General features: G+C 40.8%; 1 protein-coding gene across 1 annotated transcript in view; it reads left to right on the top strand.

Moving 5' to 3' along the window:
- The window catches only part of DISP1 (dispatched homolog 1 (Drosophila)), a 72357-nt gene extending 50441 nt beyond the window's left edge, over positions 1 to 21916 (top strand). The window contains exons 3-7 of the mRNA XM_006871149.1: positions 1429 to 1552; positions 2358 to 2485; positions 2830 to 2927; positions 7078 to 7175; positions 18311 to 21916. Of these exons, the coding sequence (XP_006871211.1) occupies positions 1429 to 1552; positions 2358 to 2485; positions 2830 to 2927; positions 7078 to 7175; positions 18311 to 21916 (4054 nt within the window). The remainder of the gene's footprint in view (positions 1 to 1428; positions 1553 to 2357; positions 2486 to 2829; positions 2928 to 7077; positions 7176 to 18310) is intronic.
- The last annotated feature ends 2304 nt before the right edge of the window (positions 21917 to 24220 follow it).

Raw genomic sequence — 24220 nt, 5'->3', positions numbered from 1 at the left:
TGCTCTTAACACACACGAAGTTACCATGAGTCATTGTCAACTAGTCAGTCAGCACCTGGTTCTTGCTGGGAGTAAGAGACTAAAGCCAAACTGTTAGAAAGTGTAAGAGTAGTTCACTAAAGGTGCTTGTTCATGTATTCACTAGATACTTATTGAGCACTATCTAAAAGTTACAGACCTTGGTGTGGCACTGTGGGTTAATGAGCAAAACCAACTGCAAGGTTGGTTTGAACTGCAAAGTTGGCGGTTCAAGCTCACCAGCCACTCCTTGAAAACCATATACAGGGTTGTTATGAGTTGGAAACTACTCGATAGCACTTAACAACAAACAACAAAAATCTAAAAGTTAATATTCTAGATACTGATGTAGCAATAAACAAAACAGACACAAATTTCTTTTCTCATGGCCCTCATAGTTCAATGTATATGTTTATTATACTTTTGCACTTTCTAATTTTCTTGTGTCTATGTATATATATGTGTGTGTGTGTGTGTATATATATATATATATATATATGAAACCCTGTACAGGGTCGCTATGGGTCGGAACCGACTCAACGGCACTTAACAACAACAAATATATTGCTTTCATGGAGTCCTGGTGTGGTGCTGTGGGCTAATGTGTCAGACTGCAAAGTCATTTGAAGTGCAAGGTCGGTGGTTCAAGCTCACCAGCTGCTCCTTGGAAACTACACAGGGTCGCAATCGACTCAACCTCCCGTAACAGCATATGTATGTATGTATGTATGTGTGTGTGTATATATATATATATATATATATATAGTTGTATTTGTTTGTTGTTGTTGTTTTCCAAGAGCACATGAAATAGGAGGAAATGGAGATAGAGAGTATACATTTCCCCCAGGAATCTTGGCTGGGAAAGGAATGAAGAAAGGACAGTAGCTAAAAGGAAGGTTAAATACCCGTATAAAGACAAAAGCAAACCCAAGGAATTGCATGTGGCACAGTCTGCTCTGACTCGCAGCTACCCTGTATAGGGTCTTCAGTGGCTGACTTTTCAGAAATAGACCACCAGACCTTTCTTCTAGGTAGCTGTTGTGAAGTGCCATTGAGTCGACTTAATGGTATCTGTCGGGGGACTCAAAAACTCCCACCTTGTGGTTAATAGCTGAGTGAATAGCCTTCTATACCAACCAGGGACTCTAGGTACCTGTGTTGTTATTGTTGTTACGTGCCATGGACTTAGTTCCAATCTGTAGTAACCCTAGGTAGCATTTCTAAGAAGTGGCTGGTAAGTTTGAACCGCCAGCCTTGAGGTTTGCAGTCCAGTGCTTATCCTACAGCACCACACCAGGACTTCCTGTATGAGATCCTAAATAATGAGAATTTAACCAGTTGCTGTCTTAGGAATGAAAGCATTTTATGTTGGTTCTGACAGGTCTTTGTGATTTTTCTTTGCTCCTGTAGTTATGCAGCCTTGCTAGCAGACTGGCCTGTGGTGGTCTTGGGCATGTGCACCGTGTTTATTGTGGTCTGTGCCTTGGTGGGAGTGTTAGTCCCAGAGCTTCCTGACTTCTCTGACCCACTGCTGGTAAGAAATACTGAGCCACTAGAATTTTTCCTTTTTCTTCTGTACTCCACAGCCATCTCAGATAAGCAAGTATTTTGATACATGTTGCCTATACCCCATCTCTTTGAAAGCCTTCTCCAGCCATCAGTAAGTATATAAGTCTCTTTATGAAAATTAAAGCTGTACCTTTTACCTGTATTCTCAGGTTCTTAGGGTTAAGGAATTTACTTGCCAACAGAAATCTGGAGATTGTGCATCTTGGTCCCCATGTTTAAGCCAAACAATTGGAAAATCTGAATACTATAAAAATATTTTCAAAAAAGTCCCTAAGACTGCCTTCTTTTTCCCCAGAGAAAGTTAAAAGAATGTCAATATTCCTAATAGATAACAAACAGGGTCTGTTTTTAACCAATTGTGAGCACTCTGAAGTGGAATAATGTGGTAAGAATGCATTTGCATGCAGTATAATGATAATCTTGTTTAAAAGACTCTAACATGCATAACTTAATATAACTTTTTCATTAAATATAATTATTTGCTAACAGCTGAGGGATGGATTAGAAAGATTGGCTTCTGAGAAGCTTTTTTCCTCTTTCTTGAGACATGTGACATAGCAGAGAGTCAGAAGTGTTTGAAATAGGTGATGGTTCTCCCGTCATCTTGTTTTAATGGAGTTCATTTCTAGAAAAGGTCTGAGGAACATCTCTGGTTTTTGTTGAAAGCAATGTATCACCTTGACGTTGCTTTGTCAAACTGTTATTATAATACACTGAGCCTGAAGTGAAAATGAACGACACTCATGGAAATTGGTAATCTTTTGCCTTAGGGTTTTGAACCAAGAGGGACTGCGATAGGCCAAAGACTGGTCACGTGGAATAACATGGTGAAAAATACTGGATACAAAGCAACATTAGCAAATTATCCTTTTAAATATGCAGATGAGCAAGCCAAAAGGTAATTTTTTTCATGTTAATTGTAGACAAAGCATTGTTTAATGAATTCCACTTTTAAACACTGCCTGAACAAAAAGATTAATGTAAAAAAAAATGTGGCACTCAAAATGTCTTGCCATTGGATTTGTTTTACTTGTCATGGTCTTTTAAGAGCTTGTGTTAGAGTGAAAAGGTAAGGTTTCCTTTTTCAAAAGTGAGAAAATCAGTGTTGTTTATACAAGGGACCCTCAGATATAATCCTTGTGACTTAACATCAAGTATTAAATATGTACTGTTAACCAATATCCTTAGGGGCCTTGAAACAGCTAGAGCTTTATTGAAGATCAAATTCTTGTTCCATTTCAGCCATCGGGATGACAGGTGGTCAGATGGTCATTATGAAAGAGAGAAAAGAGAAGTTGACTGGGACTTCCATAAAGACAGCTTCTTCTGTGACATTCCAAGTGAGTGGCATCGCATCATTGTAGATGAAAAATCCCACTGCCCTTGTCTGGAATTACGATGGAACGAGCACAGTTATAATCTACACTGAGTGGAGCATGTGGCTAACATTCACCGAGCATCACTGTTTCTGTCGTGTGTTAAGAGATTTGAGCTTCATTACTCTTAATTCAACTAAATCAGTCAACTACTAATGTGAATTTATCCACATCTAGTAAAAACAGTAAGAAAGAGATGACTGAATCATATTCAGTTCTAAGGAAGATACAAATCTAATAAAATTATTTTTACCTTTTCCATAATTTCAAAGGAAAAAGAAAATTCTTGTGCTACCTATTTAAAAGATACCCTAGATCAAGTAGTAAGTCCATTTTTAGTGAATCCTGAAACAATCTGTATTATCAAAGATATAGTTTTATATTTTATAAGTTTAGATTCATTCAAAAAGCATGTCTTAAGAGCCTTTTGGCACTAAGCATTAACAACAGAAAGAAGAACAAAAATAAAGTCCAGGGGTCCAAAGCTTGAATGGCTGGCACAGAATATTGAGTGAAGCTAGCTGGGGATAAGACAATAGGAAGTATGGTGATTGGAGCCTTGCAAGAATTTCTCAGAGACCAGGAGCACAGATTTTAAAATGGAATCTCTAGGTGTCCAACTGTTGGCAACAAATTCACCGTACAAGCTAAAAGGAAATGTGCTGCAGTTTAGAAAGTCAGTTTGATGGTTTTGCAGTTGCCAGGAGAGAAGAGCTCCTGACCTAGAGGAAATACAGTGAAACTTGTGAAAGCTGGAACTGGTATAAGGCCGAAACTTGTTAGACAAGGAAAATGCAAATATTTCCCACTAATAGAAAGCATTAAAAAAGTGGCGAGACTCTTAACTTTTTCAGTGAAGGTTGACTCAGAAGTTTAGGTTCCCATTCAACAGTTTCTACTCAAATTGTTCAGTGACATTGCTTACATTATTCACAAACTTCTTGTTGTTAGGTGCTGTTAAGTCAGCTTTGACTCATAGCAATCCTGCATAAGTTTTCTGAAGAGCGGCTGGTGAGTTTGAACTGCTGACCTTGCGGTTCAAACCGACCTTGAGCTTGAGTACGTATCCTATGGCACCACAACTTAAGGACTCACAAAATCAAGGCAGTTCTGTCAAGTTCCAGCTCTGGCAGGTTTGACTATGTGTAATATAAGGAGTTCCTGAGATGGCTTAGTGCTAGACTCGCTGAATGGTGCCTTGGAAGTCATGCCAGGTGAGCTTCTGAAAGGTCACAGCCTTGGAAGCACTATGGAGCAGTTCTACGCAGCACACATGGGGTCGCCATGAGTTGGCATCAACTCTACTGCAACCAACAACATGCAAATCATTGATTAACCTTAGTAATTAGGAGTAAAGAGTTTTAGTGTGTAATTATAATTTCTGATTAACCGAGTATTACCACTAAAACTTTTTGTTTCAACTTGTTGAAAATCCTTCTTGAATGTTGTCTGTTTTATTAGATAACTACAGGACCTTATTGGATCCTTGATGTTTCTAGATGTTGCCAAGCCTCAAGGTCTTTACTTTGAACACTATCTCACTGTCTAGTAATAACCAGACGAAACTAAGCCATAAAGTTGCTTCTGACTCTTATCAATCCAAAAGGGTTTCCTTTAGAGCAAGAAAAAATAAAAGTTAGCCTGAATCTGACACGGATCCCAGAAAACAATTCAAGTTTCTGTTTCTGTCTCTTCTCTTAAAAAAAATACATACTGTAGAACCTGTGAAAACCGCAACTCAGCAAGGTTGCCTTGTTTTTCCAAGTCTTGCAAGTTTTTTGCCTTTGACAGTGTGCAGTCTTGCTACTTTTATATTGCTCTCTATTTCCAGTAGTCCCTGACTTAACAACAGGATTCTGTTCTAAGTTGGTTCTGATAGAAGTCAAATATATCCATTTTTCTTTTTCGTTTTCATTATTACTACCTTTTATTATCAATGTCTTTGTAAATCCAATCTTAATTTGTCTTTAGGGGTTGCCATGAGAATGATAACAATAATTATACTCTGCAATATTGTATGTAATATATATTACAAATAATAAAACATACAACAACAAAAACGTAAGTGTAATACAGTATAACTCAAATATGTCATAAGTTGGGAACTCCCTGTAGTGGAATATATTGTGAGTTTTCCTTCTCTGATAGGTTTCTACTTTGTATAGGGCCTAGCTTTCGCAGCTTTTACTGTGTTAGAAAAGTTGAACTCTGGTTAGTTGCATGTTCTGGCTATTAATTTCTCACAAACTAAAACTATATGTTACTGTTTACCCGACATCTGTGGGAGTCCTGGTGTCGCACAGCAGGTTAATGCGCTGGACTGTAAGGTTGGTTTGAACTGGAAGGTCAGTGGTTGAGCCTCACCAGCTGCTCCTCGGAAACCCTATACAGAACCGACTCGACAGCAACAACAACCCAACATGTGTTAGTTACTATCTTGACCAGAAAGAATATTAGCATTCATGAAATTAATGTTTGTATTTCAGTCAGCAATACTAAATTTTTGTCTCCTAAGTAATAGGTTCTACCTTGACTAAAGCTAGTACTGGCTCTATGTAAAGGAAAATGTTGCAATTTCCACAAGACTTGTTTTGCTCTCCAAAATCAGTCAACATAAGATAATAGCAGTCTGATAAAAGCAAGAGTTTATTACAGAAGACTTCCTGGTTCTGAGTAAAAGCCTTACATGATAAAGCTTTCATCAGAAATCTGCAAATGGATTTTCCTTGTTACCACGGTGAAAGCATTTTAAATAATTTAAAATTAATCTGTGTTGTTTTACTTGGTTCATATTATGTCTTTTTTAATGACTAAGGAGCTCTGGTAGTGTAGTGGTTATGAATCGGGCTGCGAACCTCACAGTCAGCAGTTTGAAACTACCAGCTGTTCCACAGCAGAAAGATGAGGCTTTCTGCTCCCGTAAAGATTTACAGCCTCGGAAACCCTGTACAGGGTTGCTATGAGTCGGAACCGACTCCACGACATATAACAACAACAACAACAAGGAGACAGAAACAATATTTATTGAGCATCTATTTTGAAAACTGCTTGAGGTTGATGTTGCTGTCTCCATTTTACAGCCGTGGATACCAGGGTTCAGAGACGTTATTAGGTGCCTGAGGTCACACAGCTAGTAAATAAAAGGACCTGCTGACACCCAGGTTTGACTTCCAAAGACCATGCTCATTCCAGTGTGTCACAAACTCCCTTACTCAATAACACGTTTTGTATTTAACTGATTTTCAAAGTAAGTTTTCTAGACTCTGGTGTACCAGAGAGACCAAATCTTCTACCAGAATGTGAGTGATATCTATGATTGTGGCAGCTTTCTGTATGTAGTTGAATATGTATAGTGCTTTGAAATCCATCACCTGTCTTCTTTCCTCTTTAGTTAGCTGCCAGAGAGAATCCACATAATCTGCCCTTGATATTCCCTAGTGCATCATTCTTGGATTTTATATTCCACTATGTAATGTTTTGAAATTAAAAGTGAGACACTGAATATGTCTCCTACTGAAAGTCCTTATGGATTCTTCTTCCCAATCACAGATGGATCCACAGTAGATTGCTCTATAATTGCTACAGTTTTAACATGTGTTGAGTAGAGAATAGTAGCTTTAAGCTAAGGTAATATTTTAGCATTGTTGTTGTTGTTGTTGTTGTTAAGTGCTGTCAAGGGTTCCAACTCACAGTGACCCTGTGTAGGGTTTCCAAGGGTTTGAACTGCCAACCTTGTGGTTCTCAGTCCTGTACTAATCATACAGTGCTACATCAGAAGACCATTTTAGCATTAATCTCTGTCTCTCTTTTTTTTTTTTCTAACATTTTCTTCTGGAATTCATTGAAGGACAGGATCTCCCACTGCTAATGGTATGGCACTACAGGATAAGCACTTAAATGCTAATTGCAAGGTGGCTGGTTGAAGCCCACCAGCCGCTCCTTGGTAACCTTATACGGGATCACTATGAGTTGGAACCAACTCAACGGCACTTAACAACAACAACAATGAATTGTCAATGTGGCTTTCCTAGTTTGAATTGTTTCTGAATGCTGCGCCTTATGAGATAAATGAATAATTTCTAAGTCTTTTTGTTTTCTTTCTTCCTATCACCAGGTGATCGGTATTCCAGAGTGGTATTTACTTCAGCTGGAGGGGACACGTTATGGAATTTACCTGCAATTAAATCAATGTGCAATGTAGATAATTCGAGGGTATGTAAAGTAACGCTGCTGACATCTATTCAACACAAACAAGGTTGTATTATTGAACCTCCTTTTCTGACCCTGGTATCTGAGCAGATCAAGTCCTTAAGTGGCTTATCTGCCAAGGAGTAAACACCAGCAGGCCAGTTCTGCATTCTTTCAGGTCCCAGGATCAAAGTATCTGGTGCTTCTCCACCTTTAAAACATGTTGTCTTTCTTATTATGGTCTTTTTAAAATGATTTCACAGCATAGTCTCTTCAGGATAATAACCCCAAAAGAAGCTCGATGCCATCTTGTTGCTTCCGACTCATAGTGACCACATTTCCACTTTTTCTCATTCTTCTGTTCTATTTTCTTTTTCTTTTCTCTTCTCCCCATCCCACCCCCAGCCCTCTTGTGCTCATGGGTGTCACACACACACACACACACACACTACACTCACTCTTTCTTTAGCTATCTCACTCCGTCCTCTTGTTGCTTACATTTTCCCTGAAGCAGCTGTCAGCATCTTAATTATGCAGTACAATGCCTGCCTCTCTGGCAGTCAATAGGTCATTTGGGCCAGTGACCTCAAAGGAAAATTTAGGGCCCTGGCTGGGGAAGGGGACATCAAAGGGCATTAATACAGTATCTGTGTAATCCAACCCAGATTGGCTTGAGCTCCAAATGCCTTGCTGCTTTAGAAGACAAAAGGATGCAAGGGACTGGCGCTGACTCTGCACCTTCTCTAAAGCCAAAAGAATGACAAAGTTTGCCTCTGGGCTTGGAAGAACTGCCAATTTCACATTTCCAGGAGCAGTTTCTCAAAGTAGAAGCTGCTATCTGATGTCACGAATAGATCTTACCAAGCACAGTAATCAGGCAGAAAAGGAATTCGTTGTATTCACAGCATAACTCCAAAGGTCCATAGTTAGTGGACAGTCAAATAATGTGCCCTACTAGGTGCTACTCTGACAACCTGATGCAACCTGGTCTCAATGGAATCATGGGTAAAAAGGATCCTTAGAAGTTATCCTTACCAGAAGCCTCATTGTGCTGTCACTTATAACATGCCTACGGAAATAACGTGCACTTCTTCTATATAAAGTGCATGCATAGGAAACTAATGTGGGAGGGGGTAGAATGTGTATCATTTGCATAAAATATGGTACTCTGAGAGCTCCATGGCTTACCTAGGTAGTTAGTCTCAGATCTCCTGGTTTTATTCCATTCTTCTTTCCAAGGGACTGTTTTGTGTACTCTGGAAGATAACTTTCCCATTGACTGGGATCTCAGGATTTTCTGTGCCATCTTTTCTCTGCCCCACTCCAAATACACCAAAGCTACAAATCATCTGCAAATAAATGAAAGTTTCGTAACTTTAATTGCCTTACTTTCTTCTACAGCTATAATTCTCTAAATAATGACCTTAAAATTTACTGCTCATTGTCATGGGTTTCAACCTTTCTAATACAGGAAGTTAACTCTAAAGTTCCAGATGTCCACTGAGTACACATAAAGGTGCAAGAATTTATGCTAGGTACTACACATTTCTCACAATGAGCCTTTGGCCTTGCAATTTAAACCGCCTTTTAACAAATGAAGGCGCTCTGGCAGCGTAGTGGTTACAAGTAGGGCTGCTAACCTCAAGGTCAGCAGTTCGAAACTACCAGCTATTCCACAGGAGAAAGATGAGACTTCCTGCTCCCATAAAGATTTACAGCCTCAGAAATACAATACAGGAAACCGACTCTACAGCACAGAACTACCACCAACCATTTAACAAATGAGAAGTTGAGCTTAACAAAGTTAACCAGTCTGGTTATTATAATCACACTTTGAATGACACCAGTTCATTGACTCCTTTATCCTTTAATCCTCATTATTCTACCTTTGCCTGGTGTGGCACTGTAGTATAAGCACTGGACTGCTAACAACAAGGTAGGAAGTTCAAACTCACAAGCTGCTCCTCAAAAACCATATGTTGTTGTTAAGTGCCATCAAGTCAGTTCCAACTCATAGCTTGTCTGTATAGGGTTTCTGAGGACCAGATGGTTGCTATGAACCGTAACTGACTCAAAGTCACTAACAACAACATTGGGCCTTTGCAGTTGATAGTTCGCTCTTCCCTCTCCTGAAGAGTCTGATGCTTGAATTCACTCAATTGATTAAGAGCTAATGTTTATTGAGTACTGAGTATTACCATATGCCAGGAAGTGGGGATTAGTTTTGGAATAAAGTCCAATCAGAAGAGTGGCTTCCAAAGGGATCTATGGGATAGTTCAATGCAACACAGAGAGGTCAGCTCAGAAAATTTACTGTGACTATTTGGGGAATTCCAAAGGGCTCTTTTTGACAGAATTTTCACAGAGGATACAGGATGATTGTGGACTTATTATAAAGACGTTTTAAGAAAATTGAGAACTGCATCCGTGAGAAAGAGGCCAGGAAAGTTGTGCCGAGGATGCTTTTCCCATCACAATAATGCGCCCACTCATTCTTCAAGGGCAGCAAGGGCTGTTCAAGGAGAGTTTCATTCAGAAACCTCCCATCCACCCTACAGTCCTCGTCTTGTCCCTTCTGATTTCTTTTAGTTCTCTAAACTTAAAGAACATTTATAAAGGAATACACTTTGAGTCCCTCAAGGATGCCAAAACTGCTGTTTTGACTTGATGTAAATTTTTTAAAATGCAGTATTCTTCAGGGAAGTATTAGAGAAAAGGAGAAACCCCCTTCAAAAGTGTATAGACATAGATGGAGGATCTGTCTGGAAAAAAAAAAAATAACTTTCTCAGTGTATTAAACATTTTGATATTATTGTTTAATAAAGATATTTATGATTTTGTAGTGATACTTTTTGACTTACCCCATATAGATGCCATGGACCCAGTCCCATGTAACTCAAGTCTGTGTGGTGTCCACCATGTTTTGTTTCTCCATAATGAAAAGGCTAATCCCATCATTACCACCAACCCGTGTTGTTTCACTCCACCTGCCATTCTTCACTCCCATAAACCTCAAAGAGCCATCATGGCCTGAAATAAATATCATAGTTTTTGTTTTGCTCTGTTTTTGTTTTGAGTAAATATTAGACTCCAAATGTACTCTAAGACTCAAAAACCAATAAGCAGTACAGTGCCATTGTAACTTTTATAAACAAAGGCAGTATATTATTTCATCAACATATGTATGTAGGAGCCATGGTATGGCACTGTAAAATAAACACTGGGCTGTAAGTTCAATTTGAACCACAAGGTTGGTAGTTCAAACCCACTAACCACTCCTCAGAAACCCTATACAGGGTTGCTATGAGTTAGAACCAACTGAACAGCACTTAACAACAATAATATGTATGTAACGATTATAAAATCAGCATATTGAGTTGCTTATAAAAAATAAGGCATATGCCAAAAATTAGATAAATAAGTTCAATGAATTATATGAATGGAACATAAGACAGCTAAGGATAATAAGGCTTGTTGTTGTTGTTGTTGTTGTTAGGTGCCATTGAATCACTACCGACTCATAGTGACCCTACGTCCAACAGAATGAAACTGCCCAGTCCTGCACCACCCTCACAGTCATTCCTACATTGAGTCCATTGCTGCTGCCACTGTGCCAATCCATCTCGCTGGAGGTCTTCCTCTTTTTCAACGCTCTACTTTACCAAGCATGATATCTTTCTCCAGGGACTGGTCGCTCCTGATAATAAATCCGAAGTATGAGAAAATAAGTCTGATCATCCTGGCTTCCAAAAAAGCATTCTGACTGTACTTCTTCTAACACATAATGGTTTATTCTTCTGGCAATCCATGGTTCTTTTAATATTCTCCTCTAACACCATAACTCAGATGCATCAGTTCTTCTATGGTCTTCCTTATTCACTAACTTTCACATGCATATGAAGTTACTGAAAATACCATGGCTTGGGTCAGATGCACCTTAATCCTCAAACTGACATCTTTACTCTTCAACACTTTAAAGCAGCAGATTTGCCTAATGCAATACATCATTTGATTTCTTGACTGCTGCTTCCATGAGTGTTGATGAAAACTTTGATCTTTTCTTCATTTATATGGATGTTATTTATTGGTCTAGTGGTGAGGATTTTTGTTTTGTCTACATTGAGGTACAACCCATATTGAAGGCTGTGGTTTTTTTTATCTTCATCAATAAGTATTTTAAGTCCTCTTCACTTTAAGCAGGCAAAGTTTTATCATCTGATTATCACAGGGTGTTAATGAGTGTTTCTCCAATCTTGATGCCATGCTCTTCTTCATATAATCCAGCTTCTCAGATTATTTGCTCAGCATACAGATTAAGTATGGTGAAAGAATACAACCCTGGTTCACACCTTTCCTCATTTTAAAACATTCAGTGTTCCCTTGCTCTGATTAAACTCTTGGTCTATGTACGGGTACCCTATGAGCACAATTAAGTGTTCCTGAATACTCATTCTCCACAATATTGTCTATAGCTTGTCATGATCCACACAACCAAAAGCCTTTGCATAGTCAACAAAGCACAGGTAAACATCTTTCTGATATTCTCTTCTTTCAGCCAAGATCTATCTGATGTCAGCAATAGTATCCCTTATTCCACGTCTTCTTCTGACTCTGGTTTGAACCTCTGGAAATGTATGGTTGCAGCCATTTTTTACTTACTTTAGCAAAATTTTACTTGCACATGATAGTAATGATATTGTCCAATGATTTCCGCATTCTGTTGGATCACCTCCCCTTGGAATAGGCACAAATATGGATCTCTTCCAGTCATTTGGCCAAATTTTTTACATAGATGAGTGAATACCTCCAGCGCTGCATCACTTTGCTGAAAGATTTCAATTTGTATTCCATCAATTCCCAGTGCCTTGTTCTTTGTTAATTCCTTCAGTGCATCGTGGACTTCTTCTTTCAGTTATCTTCAATGCATACATAAAATGCAAACCTTCACAGTCCTGTACAGTTGCTGATGACAAGCTACAAACTTGTCTCTAAGCTCCCTGGCAGCCAAAAGAGTTCACAATCAATGACAAAAGTCAGAATGATAGGTAACAAATTAGTAATTTTAGACTAAACCTAGCTTTTCCTCACATTAAAACAGAACCATTTCCCATTGCACTTGACCTCAGGATTGGCTGTTCAAACTCACCAGCCTCTACGGAAACCCTATACAGGGTCACTATCAGAGCTGACTTAACAGCACTTAATGACAACAACAACAATATAAAAGAAAGCTGTGTGGTGCTATACTTGCATACAAAGTTCTTAGCAGCAGACAGGCGGTCCTATAGTGGGTGTCAGCTGATTTGTAAAACAGAAAAGTTGATAGCAAGAGTTTATCAACAAGGGATTAAACAATGAATTCTAAATATTGAATTGTATCAAGTCACACTGTTAGAATCTAAAAAATTCTAACAGTGTGACTTGATACATTTGTAAAAATGTGGACTATTGAAATGAATAGATGTGCTCTGTTTGCCTTAGTAATTGTTCCTACTGGGCTCATATTAAGGTTTGAGCAAGTTTATAATCTCTGGCAAGAGCATGGCACGTCTATTTCCATGGGGTCTCTGTTGATGAGCACAGCTATATGAGGGGGCTTCAAAAAGATTGTAGAAAAATTCCATTATTAATTCCATTTGTTCAGATACTTTTGAAGCCCCCTTGTATGCTTTGACAGTTAATTGGGAAGAGGGCAGTATTGTGGTCCTCTTGTGAAAATTTGAAAAAACAGTACCAAGAATGATTGCCCAAATGAGTGAAGAAAAAGTTAACCACGACCTCAAAGTTTACCTCTGAGAGCATGGTTACCAGTTTAACATGGGAAATCTCAAACTCTACCGTAAACTCAGATAATAAATTTTTTCATGAAGGTGGTTTATTCATGTGTCATCTTGAAGTAAAAACTGTGGGTGATAGTTTAAATTTCAAATGATCACTGCCATTTGTTACGACGGCTTCAACAGCATGTGTCCTGAGACACATTCTTTTTTTCTCTCCCTCAAATCTTAGTCACTGCACTTAATTATTAACATCTATCAAGTTGATTGGGAGGACACAAAATGATAGAGCAGAACTTAATTGCTGGTAATCAGTGCAGTGTCTCAGTGAGACCAGATGTTTCAGTTGTCACCTCCCTTATGTTTACAGAACATTTAGTTCCGACTCTGTTGTTAACTGCCGTTGAGTCAATGCTGACTCATAGCAACCCTGTCTAGGGTTCCCAAGGAGCAGCTGATGGGTTTGAACTGCCCACCATTTGGTCACAGACCTGTGCTGATCCCACAGTGTCATACCAGCCTAGATTCCATTTAAATCATATGCCACTTTTACTCAGAATTTACATAAGCATTGGTTTCTAAAGCGAATAACTTCTATTTCTGTGGATATTGTCCACCTCCTAACAGAAATTCTATTTCCTTAGATTCTTTCAAAAAGACCTTCAGTTGAACCCCCTGATCTTCTTAATTACTTCTTCCTGCTCTTTGACATCCTAAGGGACAGATAGATAGTCATTAGCAGTGCACACACCCATATAACACACAGAGCACACTTAGGAAACTAAAGCATGGGGGTGGTTTCAAAGCTCTCAAACAAAAGCACATGTAACAAGCACGCTATTTGGGTAAAAACATGGTAGTTCACACAAATGTGATGTCTCACCAAATTCTGCTGAAGATCATTTTACCATGTTTCCTAGTTTTCACACACTGTACAAGTTAGGGCTCTCAGGAGTCCATATGTACAGTGGTTTTGAAATTTGGTGCCTAAAACCTTGTTTATTACTAAGTAACTTTTGACAGCTAGACTCCCCTCAAAACTTAACGAGGCCTCAAGAATACATTTCTCAATCCTGGTTTTCAAAGAGCTCTGTGGCCCTTATTTTTCCTTCTTTCCCAAAGCTCCCCTTAAACTGATGGATATTAATACATGGGGAAGAAGAGTCAAGTGGCCAACTGAACCCAATATTAGGAGCTTCATTTTCCTCCCTTTATTCTTTTCTCAGACTCTTAATAAAATTTCTCCAACTTGGCCACTGGTTTCAGAAGTTGAGTAGTCATTAAAAACTTGACTTGTTGCTCTTTATTTTCTCTCTTCCCTTTCCTTTCTCCCTATTTTAAGTCAACTCCACCAGTGCTACTGTCTAGCAAGGAAGTGCGCAAAAACATGTCATAACCCCATGAGCCAAATGATTCTCTAAACATCCAATTTGCAAATAACTAGAATTAGAAGGGCTCTGTTCCTCATGAGAATTACACAATATTGCTCTCACTAACCCCATTTTTATTTTTATAAACCTCAAAGATTTTGAAAGGATTCCCATCAAGTTCTTTTCCAAAAATACAGCAAAAATATAGCTGCCTTCTACATGAAGATACATCAGCTTGCGAATCTCGTGAAGCCCACAATGTATGCCTCTGTATTTCACTTCTTAATCATGAAGGGTGTGCCACTTTCACACTGCCCTTATGTATGTTGGCACCCCCCTCTCAGGTTCCCACAGGTCTTCACACGTAAATACTGGTTCTCTTTACGGAGTTAGAATTATTTATATTCTCGTCTTGCCACTGTGCCTTATTCATCATGCGTACATGCTCAGCAAATCTTTTATTCTTTACGATGGATGAATGGAAACACATGACTTTATTCCTTGGAAGGCTAAAGAATTCCTTCACCTGCATTCCGTTAGCTTCAGGGTACTGGCGTCCAAGTCATTAACTAAAGAGTATTAGTCACAATGCCATTTCTCTTGCCTTGTTTCTTTGCACTCAGTTGTTAACCAAAAGGTTGGTGGTTCGAAACTGGGAGGAAGACCTGCCAATCTGTTCCTGTGCAGATGACAGACTAGAAACCTCTAGGGGACCGTTCTATCTTGTCACATCAGGCCTAAAATAATACACTGTTTTCCCAAACCTTACATATCAACAAGCATCGCCTTTGAATTTGCGAATTGGCTCTCCAATAACATTTATTGTTTATAGCAGCCATCAAACTGGTTTATCATACTCAGCTTTTTAATTATTGGTCAAATATTCACATTAAAAGACGCCAACCTTGCTGTTACTTGAGAAGGCTATTCAAGGACAGAATCCTGGGCTTGCTTTCCCAGTCTCAGCTGGCAACCCTATTTTGTTAATCTTTGGCAGTTGGTTATTTCAGCAGCTACAGTCCTTCTAGCTAATAGTTTCTTAATGAATATAATTCGTTTTCTTCCATCTGAAAACTATCAGGCACTGGGGATTCCTTACCTTTCTTTCAGGTCAGTAAGCTGACCCCAGGGACTTACATGTTTATTTCTTTGTGAGATAAAACTGGTTATCTGCCATGAAAACTAGAGAGATGCTATTTCAGGGTTTCCTGTTATTTATTGGTGACTCACTGTTCTCCAGGTTAGCAAATGTCAATGTTTTTACCTGGAAACAATCAAATATAAATTATCCTGTATTATGGAGTGCCGAGTAATTATTGTGCTTCAGAAAAGGAGCTAAAAAAATGAGATCCTATTTCAAACTCAACAGCCGCTTCTCGGAAACCCTCTACCAAGGTCACTGTGAGTCGGAACCAACTCGACAGCACTTAACAACGTACAACAATGTTAAATGTTACTGTAGTTTATTTGTATATTAATTCTTTTGGCTCATTTTTCTTTAACCCCAGTAGAGTTATCTTTTTTAAAAAAGAAACAAAACTTTTTATTAGGAAAGTTTCAAATATCTGCCCAAGTAGAGAGAATAGTATAATGAATTCTTATGTGTAGCTCGTCTATCTTCATCAGTTACCAACATACAGCTACTCAAATAGCATCTACATCCCTGCCCCCTCGTGATTTGTTCCAGTTAAGGATTTTGAGGATCCCTGGTGGTACAGTGGTTAAGCATTCGGCTCATAACTAAGAGGTTGTCTGATAAACAAAAGGTTGGCCTTTTGAATCCACTAATGACCCCATAATGGAAAAGACTAGGCTATCTGCTCCCGGAAAGGTTATATCCTAGGAAACCCTATGGGGCAGTTTTACTCTGTCATAGGGGTATGAAACAGCATCAAGTCTGCATACAACCAGGGGCCACACTTGTAATCAGGGCTACAAACCAGTTTACTGTATTTGACCGCCAGCTGAGAATTTGCCTTTTCATCCCAGATATACTAAAATCACAATCCACATTTTTCACCAGAGATTCTAATTTTGTGTATCCTGGGTGGAAAGGCAAATTCTCAGCAGAGGGTCAAACTGGACTGAACCAACTCGAAGTCCTAATGATAAGAAACTTACAAAGGTGAAATCCAATTTCTAAAAACACGTTTTGTGGCAACTTCTCTCCCACACCATTGATGCAGACAAATTTAATAAAAGTAAGTGGTTTGAAACTACCAGCTATTCCACAGTACAGGAATAAAGATGAGGCTTTCTGTTCCTGTAAAGATTTACAGCCTCAGAAACCCTGTACAGGGTCACTATGAGTCGGAACCGACTCCATGGCACATAACCACCACCACCACCACCAAAGGTGTGTTAATCCTACTGGGGGTATGGAGGATGCTCACACCCTCCTTGAACTTTGGAGCTTCTTCCCTGGAATAGTCTTTGGTAAGGAGAGATGAGGTTAAGGACTAAAATCATCTTTACCTCTGGTACTTCTGATGAGAACTCTCTGGGTAGGTTCAAGAGGAAGGGCAGTATTTCTTATTTTCTTAACTTCAGCAAAGTAGTACAGTTCATCTTATTTGGTTTTGAAGATGATACGATTGTACAGGCTTCACCATGATCTAGTAATGCCGGAACACCAGGATCTAATGTAGTCGGAACAGCCACTGGAAGAAAAGTCTTCCCTAAGAATCGTGTTCTAAATGAAATGCTGCCCCCATTAAACTCAGCCCAGAGTTACTGTATTTGCTAATATACAGCAATTCTCCACTTACCAAAGTGAAGATTCTCTCTAAAAAGAATGTTATTGTTGTTGTTTAGTGCTGTCAAGTCAATTCTGACTCAGCAACCCTGTATAGGGTTTCTAAGGAGCGACTAGTGAGCTCGAACCGCCGGCCTTACAGTTCAAACCAATCTGACAGTCTAGTGCTTATATGCTACAGCGACACACCAGGAATTCAAAAAGTGTGTTAATCAACAAACTTTTGAGGATGTGAAAAGAAAATTAAGTTTCTGCTTAAGTAATTTGTTTTTATTTTTAAATCACATTGAAACAGTATTTCATTTACAGATATTATCCTTTTCCACTCAGATTTCAGGAAACAATTTTATCCCAACTCTTTCACACATCCTTGACAGGAAAGCCTTTGATATATGACCAGAGTAACTTTTGAAGTCACCTGACAATTTTCTAGGATATATCTTTTTTGTTCCTAAGTAAATTGAGGTCCAATATATTTGTCACCAAAACTTTCAGGACAATGAAATTTTAGGCAAGACCATAAATATTACATGTATCTGTCTATTGAACAATTTTCTTAATCCTTTAGATATATACGGAGTTCTGGTGTGGTGCAGTGAACACACTGGATTCAAGTTTGGTTTGAACTGCATGGTCGTCAATTCAAGCTCACCAGCTGCTCCTTGGAAACCCTATACAGGGTCACTATGGCAAACCAAACTCGATAGCACTAAACAACAACATTGATATATACAAGAGCCTGGGTGGTGCTGTAGGGTAAGCTAGCCACAAAGTCAGCAGTTCAGACCCACCAGCCACTCCATGGGAGAAAGATGAGGCTTTCGGCTCTCGTCAACATTTATAGCCTTGGAAACCTTGTACATGGTCACTGTGAGTGGCAATTGACTTGATGGCATTACAGCCTATCCACTTTATTGCTTTATAAAGTGTTTTTTAAATGTCTCGTCTGCTAAAGATTAGTTCTGTCTCCTGGACTGAGAGTTGACTGAAATTGTTTCACACTTACATGTCCTCCCCAAACTAGCTTGTTTGAAATAAAGTACTATTTTGAAGTGTTATTACAAGCCTAGAGAACACTTGTAATTAGAATTTTTTGGGTGTGTGTGTGTGTGTATGTGTGTAGGGGTGGGGCGGGATGTCTCACCTGAATTCACACCACTAGCTGACTCCAGAGAATGGCTATTTAAGTCCTGTTAACTTTGCCTGTCCCTCAAGACCACCCAAACTCAGACCTTTCTGGTGTTTCTGTCTCTGTAGATCAGATCCCACCCCCAGTTTGGCGATCTCTGCCAGAGGACCACTGCTGCATCGTGCTGCCCCAGCTGGACGCTGGGAAATTATATCGCCATTCTGCACAACAGATCGTCCTGTCAGAAGATCATTGAGCGGGACGTTACCCACACCCTGAAGCTGCTTCGGACCTGCGCCAAACACTACCAGAATGGCACGCTGGGGCCAGACTGCTGGGACATGGTGGCTAGAAGAAAGGATCAGCTCAAGTGCACCAATGTGCCTCGGAAATGTACCAAGTACAACGCCGTGTACCAGATCCTCCATTACTTGGTGGATAAGGACTTCATGAGCCCAAAGATGGCCGAGTACACCACGCCAGCTTTAAAGTACAGCATGCTCTTCTCACCCACAGAGAAAGGGGAGAGCATGATGAACATCTACTTGGACAACTTCGAAAACTGGAACTCTTCGGATGGCGTCACCACTGTCACCGGGATTGAGTTCGGTATCAAACACAATTTGTTTCAAGATTATCTGCTCATGGATACTGTGTATCCTGCCATAGCCATTGTGATCGTCCTTCTAGTCATGTGCGTCTACACTAAATCCATGTTCATCACGCTGATGACAATGTTCGCCATCATTAGTTCCTTGATCGTTTCCTATTTTCTCTATCGCGTTGTATTTAACTTTGAGTTTTTTCCCTTCATGAACCTCACTGCGCTCATTATTTTGGTGGGAATCGGAGCAGATGATGCTTTTGTCCTGTGTGACGTTTGGAACTACACCAAATGTGACAAGCCTCACGCCGAAACTTGGGAGACCGTCAGCATCACGTTGCAGCACGCTGCGCTCTCCATGTTTGTCACCAGTTTCACCACCGCAGCGGCCTTCTATGCTAACTATGTTAGCAACATTACAGCAATCCGATGCTTTGGGGTTTACGCAGGCACGGCTATCTTAGTGAATTATGTCTTGATGGTCACCTGGCTTCCAGCAGTTGTGGTCCTCCATGAACGATATCTCCTCCATATATTCAGTTGCTTCAAAAAGCCCCAGCAGCAGATATATGATCACAAGAGCTGCTGGACAGTGGCTTGTCAGAAGTGCTACAAAGTACTTTTTGCCATCTCCGAAGCATCGCGAATCTTTTTTGAGAAAGTACTGCCATGCATTGTCATTAAGTTTCGCTACCTTTGGCTGTTGTGGTTCTTGGCGTTAACTGTAGGCGGGGCCTACATTGTCTGTATAAACCCAAAGATGAAGCTTCCCTCCCTGGAGTTATCCGAGTTCCAGGTGTTCCAGGCATCTCACCCTTTCGAGCGGTATGATGCCGAGTACAAAAAGCTGTTCATGTTTGAGCGTGTTCACCATGGAGAGGAGCTCCATATGCCCATCACAGTCATCTGGGGGGTGACCCCCGAGGACAATGGTAATCCACTAAATCCCAAGAATAAAGGGAAGCTGACTCTAGACAGCAGTTTTAACATTGCCAGCCCAGCTTCCCAGGTCTGGATTCTGCATTTCTGTCAGAAGCTGAGAAATCAGACGTTCTTTTACCAGACTGATGAACAAGATTTCACCAGCTGCTTCATTGAGACATTCAAGCAGTGGATGGAAAACCAAGACTGTGACGAGCACCCGTGCTGCAGCCAGTGGACATTTCCCTACAAACAAGAGATCTTTGAGCTGTGCATCAAGAGAGCCATCATGGAGCTGGAGAGAAGCACTGGCTACCACTTAGATAGCAAAACCCCGGGACCACGATTTGACATCAATGACACTCTCAGGGCAGTCGTGCTAGAGTTCCAAAGTACCTACCTCTTCACTCTGGCATATGAAAAGATGCATCAGTTTTATAAGGAGGTAGACGCATGGATTTCAGATGAGCTGAGCTCTGCTCCGGAAGGCCTCAGCAATGGTTGGTTTGTCAGCAATCTGGAGTTCTATGACCTTCAGGATAGCCTCTCCGACGGCACGCTCATTGCCATGGGGCTCTCAGTTGCTGTTGCGTTTAGTGTGATGCTCCTTACCACTTGGAACATCATAATAAGCCTTTATGCCATCGTTTCAATAGCTGGAACCATCTTTGTTACGGTGGGGTCTCTTGTCTTGCTGGGCTGGGAACTCAATGTTTTGGAGTCTGTCACCATTTCAGTTGCAGTTGGCTTGTCTGTAGACTTTGCAGTCCACTATGGGGTTGCTTACCGTTTAGCTCCAGACCCTGACCGCGAAGGAAAGGTGGTCTTCTCTCTGAGTCGCATGGGTTCTGCCATTGCAATGGCCGCTCTGACCACCTTCGTGGCGGGGGCCATGATGATGCCCTCCACAGTGCTGGCGTACACCCAGCTGGGCACCTTCATGATGCTGATCATGTGCATCAGCTGGGCGTTCGCTACCTTCTTTTTCCAGTGTATGTGCCGGTGCCTTGGGCCACAGGGGACCTGTGGTCAGATTCCGTTACCCAAAAAACTACAGTGCAGTGCCTTTTCCCATGCCTTGTCTACAAGTCCTGGTGACAAGGGACAAAGCAAAACACAGACCGTGAACGCGTATCATTTAGATCCCAGGGGCCAGAACTCCGAAGTGGAGCATGAATTTTATGAATTGGAGCCTCTGGCGTCCCACAGCTGTAAAGTCTCTGAGAAGACCACTTACGAAGAGAGTCACATCTGCTCTGAATTCTTCAACAGCCCAGCAAAGCGTTTAGGGCTGCCGGTGCAGGAAGCTTACCACAGCGAGCTCAGCCACAACACCAAAAACGACCCAAGCTCTGCCTTGTCCCAGCCCCCTCTTGCGCAGCGCACTGTGTGCCAATTGTTCTCTCTGAATCGGGGCTGTAGCTGCCCCTGTACCTACACACATCTGAAGTACAGCCCGCCCTCCTGCCAGCAGTTGGGTGACTGCTTGTGCCACCAGTGTGCCCCTTCTCCTGGCAACTTTGTCCAGATCCAGAAGAGTATGGCACCGCTGAAGGTGGCACATCATGTCCCCGACAGCTTTGTGCACCCCGCCCCACACGCCCACCACTGCCCCTGCCTACAGGGAAGAGGGAAGCCACCTGGGATGCAGAACTCTCTGCCGCGGGAGTTTTTGCTTCACCCAGTACAGCACATTCAAGCCCAAGAAAATCCTGGGCAGGCCGGTGTACACAACCTTCAGGGCTTAGAAGAGCATCTTCCAAAGGTGGTGGAGCCATTGTCATTTGCCTGCAGAAGCATGGGGTCTTTCCGGAAAGCCTTTGGTGATGCTGAGACCAGCCAGAGGGGGCTCTGTGAAAGCAGAGACACTGAGAACATGGAGGGCAGCAGAGGAACTGAAAACAAGGATTCTAGTTTAGTGCATCAGACTAACAACGCCCAGAGGAAGGTGGAATTGAGCTTGTCACAGACTGATGTCACTGCGAATTCAGAGCATCTAAATCAGAACGAACCAAGATTTCTATTGAACCACTTCATGGGAGAGCCTGGGTGTGTGTCCTGCCCAAACAATCCACAAAATTGTGGCAGAATTGTGAGAGTGAAGTGCAATTCTGTAGACTGCCAGATGCCAAACATAGATGCCAATGTGCCTGCTGTATTAACACACTCGGAACTTTCTGGTGAAAGTTTGTTAATAAAAACACTTTAATAAATATATCGTTAAACTCAGAACCAATGCCTCAGTCAGTCTTTTAAAATGAAAGGAAATCCAGAACTTGAGCAAGTGTGCCCAAAATACAGCCACCACCCCCCCCCCAAACACTTGTTAAAATTATGGAATATAGAGTAAACTTTAATGAACAAATCCACAAATCTAATGAGTGTTGAAGATTGCTGGACTTTTTTTTTTTTTTTTTTTTTTTTTAAAGTAGGGTTGTTTTAGAAACTCTGGTGGAGTAGTGAGTTGGGCTCATTAACCCCAATGTTGCGTTGGGCTGTTAAGCCCAATGCAAGGTCAGCAGTTCATATCCACTAGCTGCTCAATGAGAGAAAGAAGAGGCTTTGTGCTCCTGTAAAGATTTACAGAGATGCTGTGAGTCAGAACCAAGTCAAGAGCACACAACAAAAACAACACAGTTGTTTTATATGTTTATAACCAGTTTGAAAAAGTATTCTCTCACTCCCCTCCCACAGTAGTGAATCCAAGATTTCGAGCTTAAATTACCTAGAAGTTTCTGTTGGCCCAGACAGTCATAGTTACCGATTATCTTCATTTCAGCACATTGGATTGGCAGTGCTCAGGACTATTGAGCGCTCAACATAAATACTAAGAACTGACCTCATTTTAATAGAACCACTTCAGTTGAGATTCAGCCTTACAAGAAGTAAGCATTAAGATTTTATATTTTTGGTGAGGCTTTGTTTGAAAACAAACTGGCAGACGTTTTAATAGGGTATTCCACCTGTCTGCAGAAGTAGACTTACATGAGGCTATTGATGCATTTTTATCCAAATTGGTCATTTCCACGTTAGGAGAGATTTGCATGTGTTCTGTTATTACATTGGCTAACCCTGGAGTTCTGGGTCTCACCTTGAGTCAGGTGACAGTGATGATAATACCACAGAGGAACAAGCCTGGGTAAAGAGGTTCATTACCCAATGGTGTGCTAAACTGTGATAATAAATTGCACATGGACAAAGATGGATCCTGTTCATATACACCCTACTCCCTTGAAGCTTTCAATGGAAAGAAAGTCTTCTATGAAAAGTTTTGCTTTCATCTCTTCCCCTAAGGAGACAAGTTCAGATGGCTGTGTTCTACTTTGGTAAGCTAAAAACAGTGTCTCAAAACATGTAAGGCTGATTTTATTGTGCAGCTAACACCTGGAAATGCTGAGCCTTCAGGCAGCATCTTAAATGACACTCGTGTACCTTGTGTTAGATCAGTCTGCAATAATTGAGTTGTTGCAGCCTGCTTTCTGGGTAATTCTTGTAACAGCATGTCATCTGATACTAAGTGCATTACAGCCTCATACAGAGAGAGTCCCGCTGCCTCCTCCTGGCCTTTGTGACCCTGCCTTAAATGTGGCCCTCAGAAAAAAAACTGGAAGAAACATTTCCAAATGCAGTGTTCTTTAGAAAGTTTACCTATGTTCTGTGAATTGTTTTCCCAATTAGATCTTCATATTATTCTAGGGCCTGAACAAAGCTATCTAGAGTTGGACAGGATCTCTAGGGTCATTGAATCCAACCTGTCAAACCACATTTTTAGTAAGTAGCTTTCCAACTTTTGCTTGATGCTTTTGTGACAAGCAACTCACTGGGTATCTGCCCTGACTGAATGAAAATTCAGTCCTGTAGTTTTTCTACCAGCTGGTCCTCATTCTGTTGGCTGAAGTGTAAACAAATCTCTGATCCTTCTCCCACATGGTAGCCCTGCAGATACTTGAAAACATAGTTATTACGTTCTTACACTAATATCCCTGGAAGTGCTGTGGCTCTATAGGATAAGCACTGAACTGCTAACCATATGGCTGGCAGTTCGAGTCACTAGCTACTCCATACGAGAAAGAGGAGGCTTTCTGCTGCAAAGATTTACAAGCCTCAGAAGCTCTATGTTGTTGTTAAGTACAATTGAGTCAGTTTTGACTCATGGCAAGCCTGTAAAGGGTTTTCAGGAGCAGCTGGTGGATTTGAACCGCTGCCCTTGCAGTCCAGTGCATTATCTTACGGCGCCACACCAGGACTTTATGTTGTTTTAGATAGTCTGACTCAGTGACCCAGTGCTGTCCTCACAGTCGTTAATCTTGACCTTGTTGCAGTTGCCACTGTGTCATTCCATCTCCATGAGGGTCTTCCTCTTTTTCATTGACCCTCCACTTTACCAAGTATTATGTCCTTCTCCAGGGACTGGTCCCTGCTGATAACATATCCAAAGAATGACAGATGAAGTCTCGTCATCCTTGTTTTCAGGAACATCCTGGCTGTACTTCTTCCAATAGATTTGCTTGTT

The sequence above is a fragment of the Chrysochloris asiatica genome, unplaced genomic scaffold (genome assembly GCF_000296735.1).
Source record: "Chrysochloris asiatica unplaced genomic scaffold, ChrAsi1.0 scaffold00161, whole genome shotgun sequence".
Taxonomy (NCBI): domain Eukaryota; kingdom Metazoa; phylum Chordata; class Mammalia; order Afrosoricida; family Chrysochloridae; genus Chrysochloris; species Chrysochloris asiatica.
Note: the sequence above shows the minus strand (reverse complement) of the source record. Positions and strands in the feature narration are given on the sequence as shown.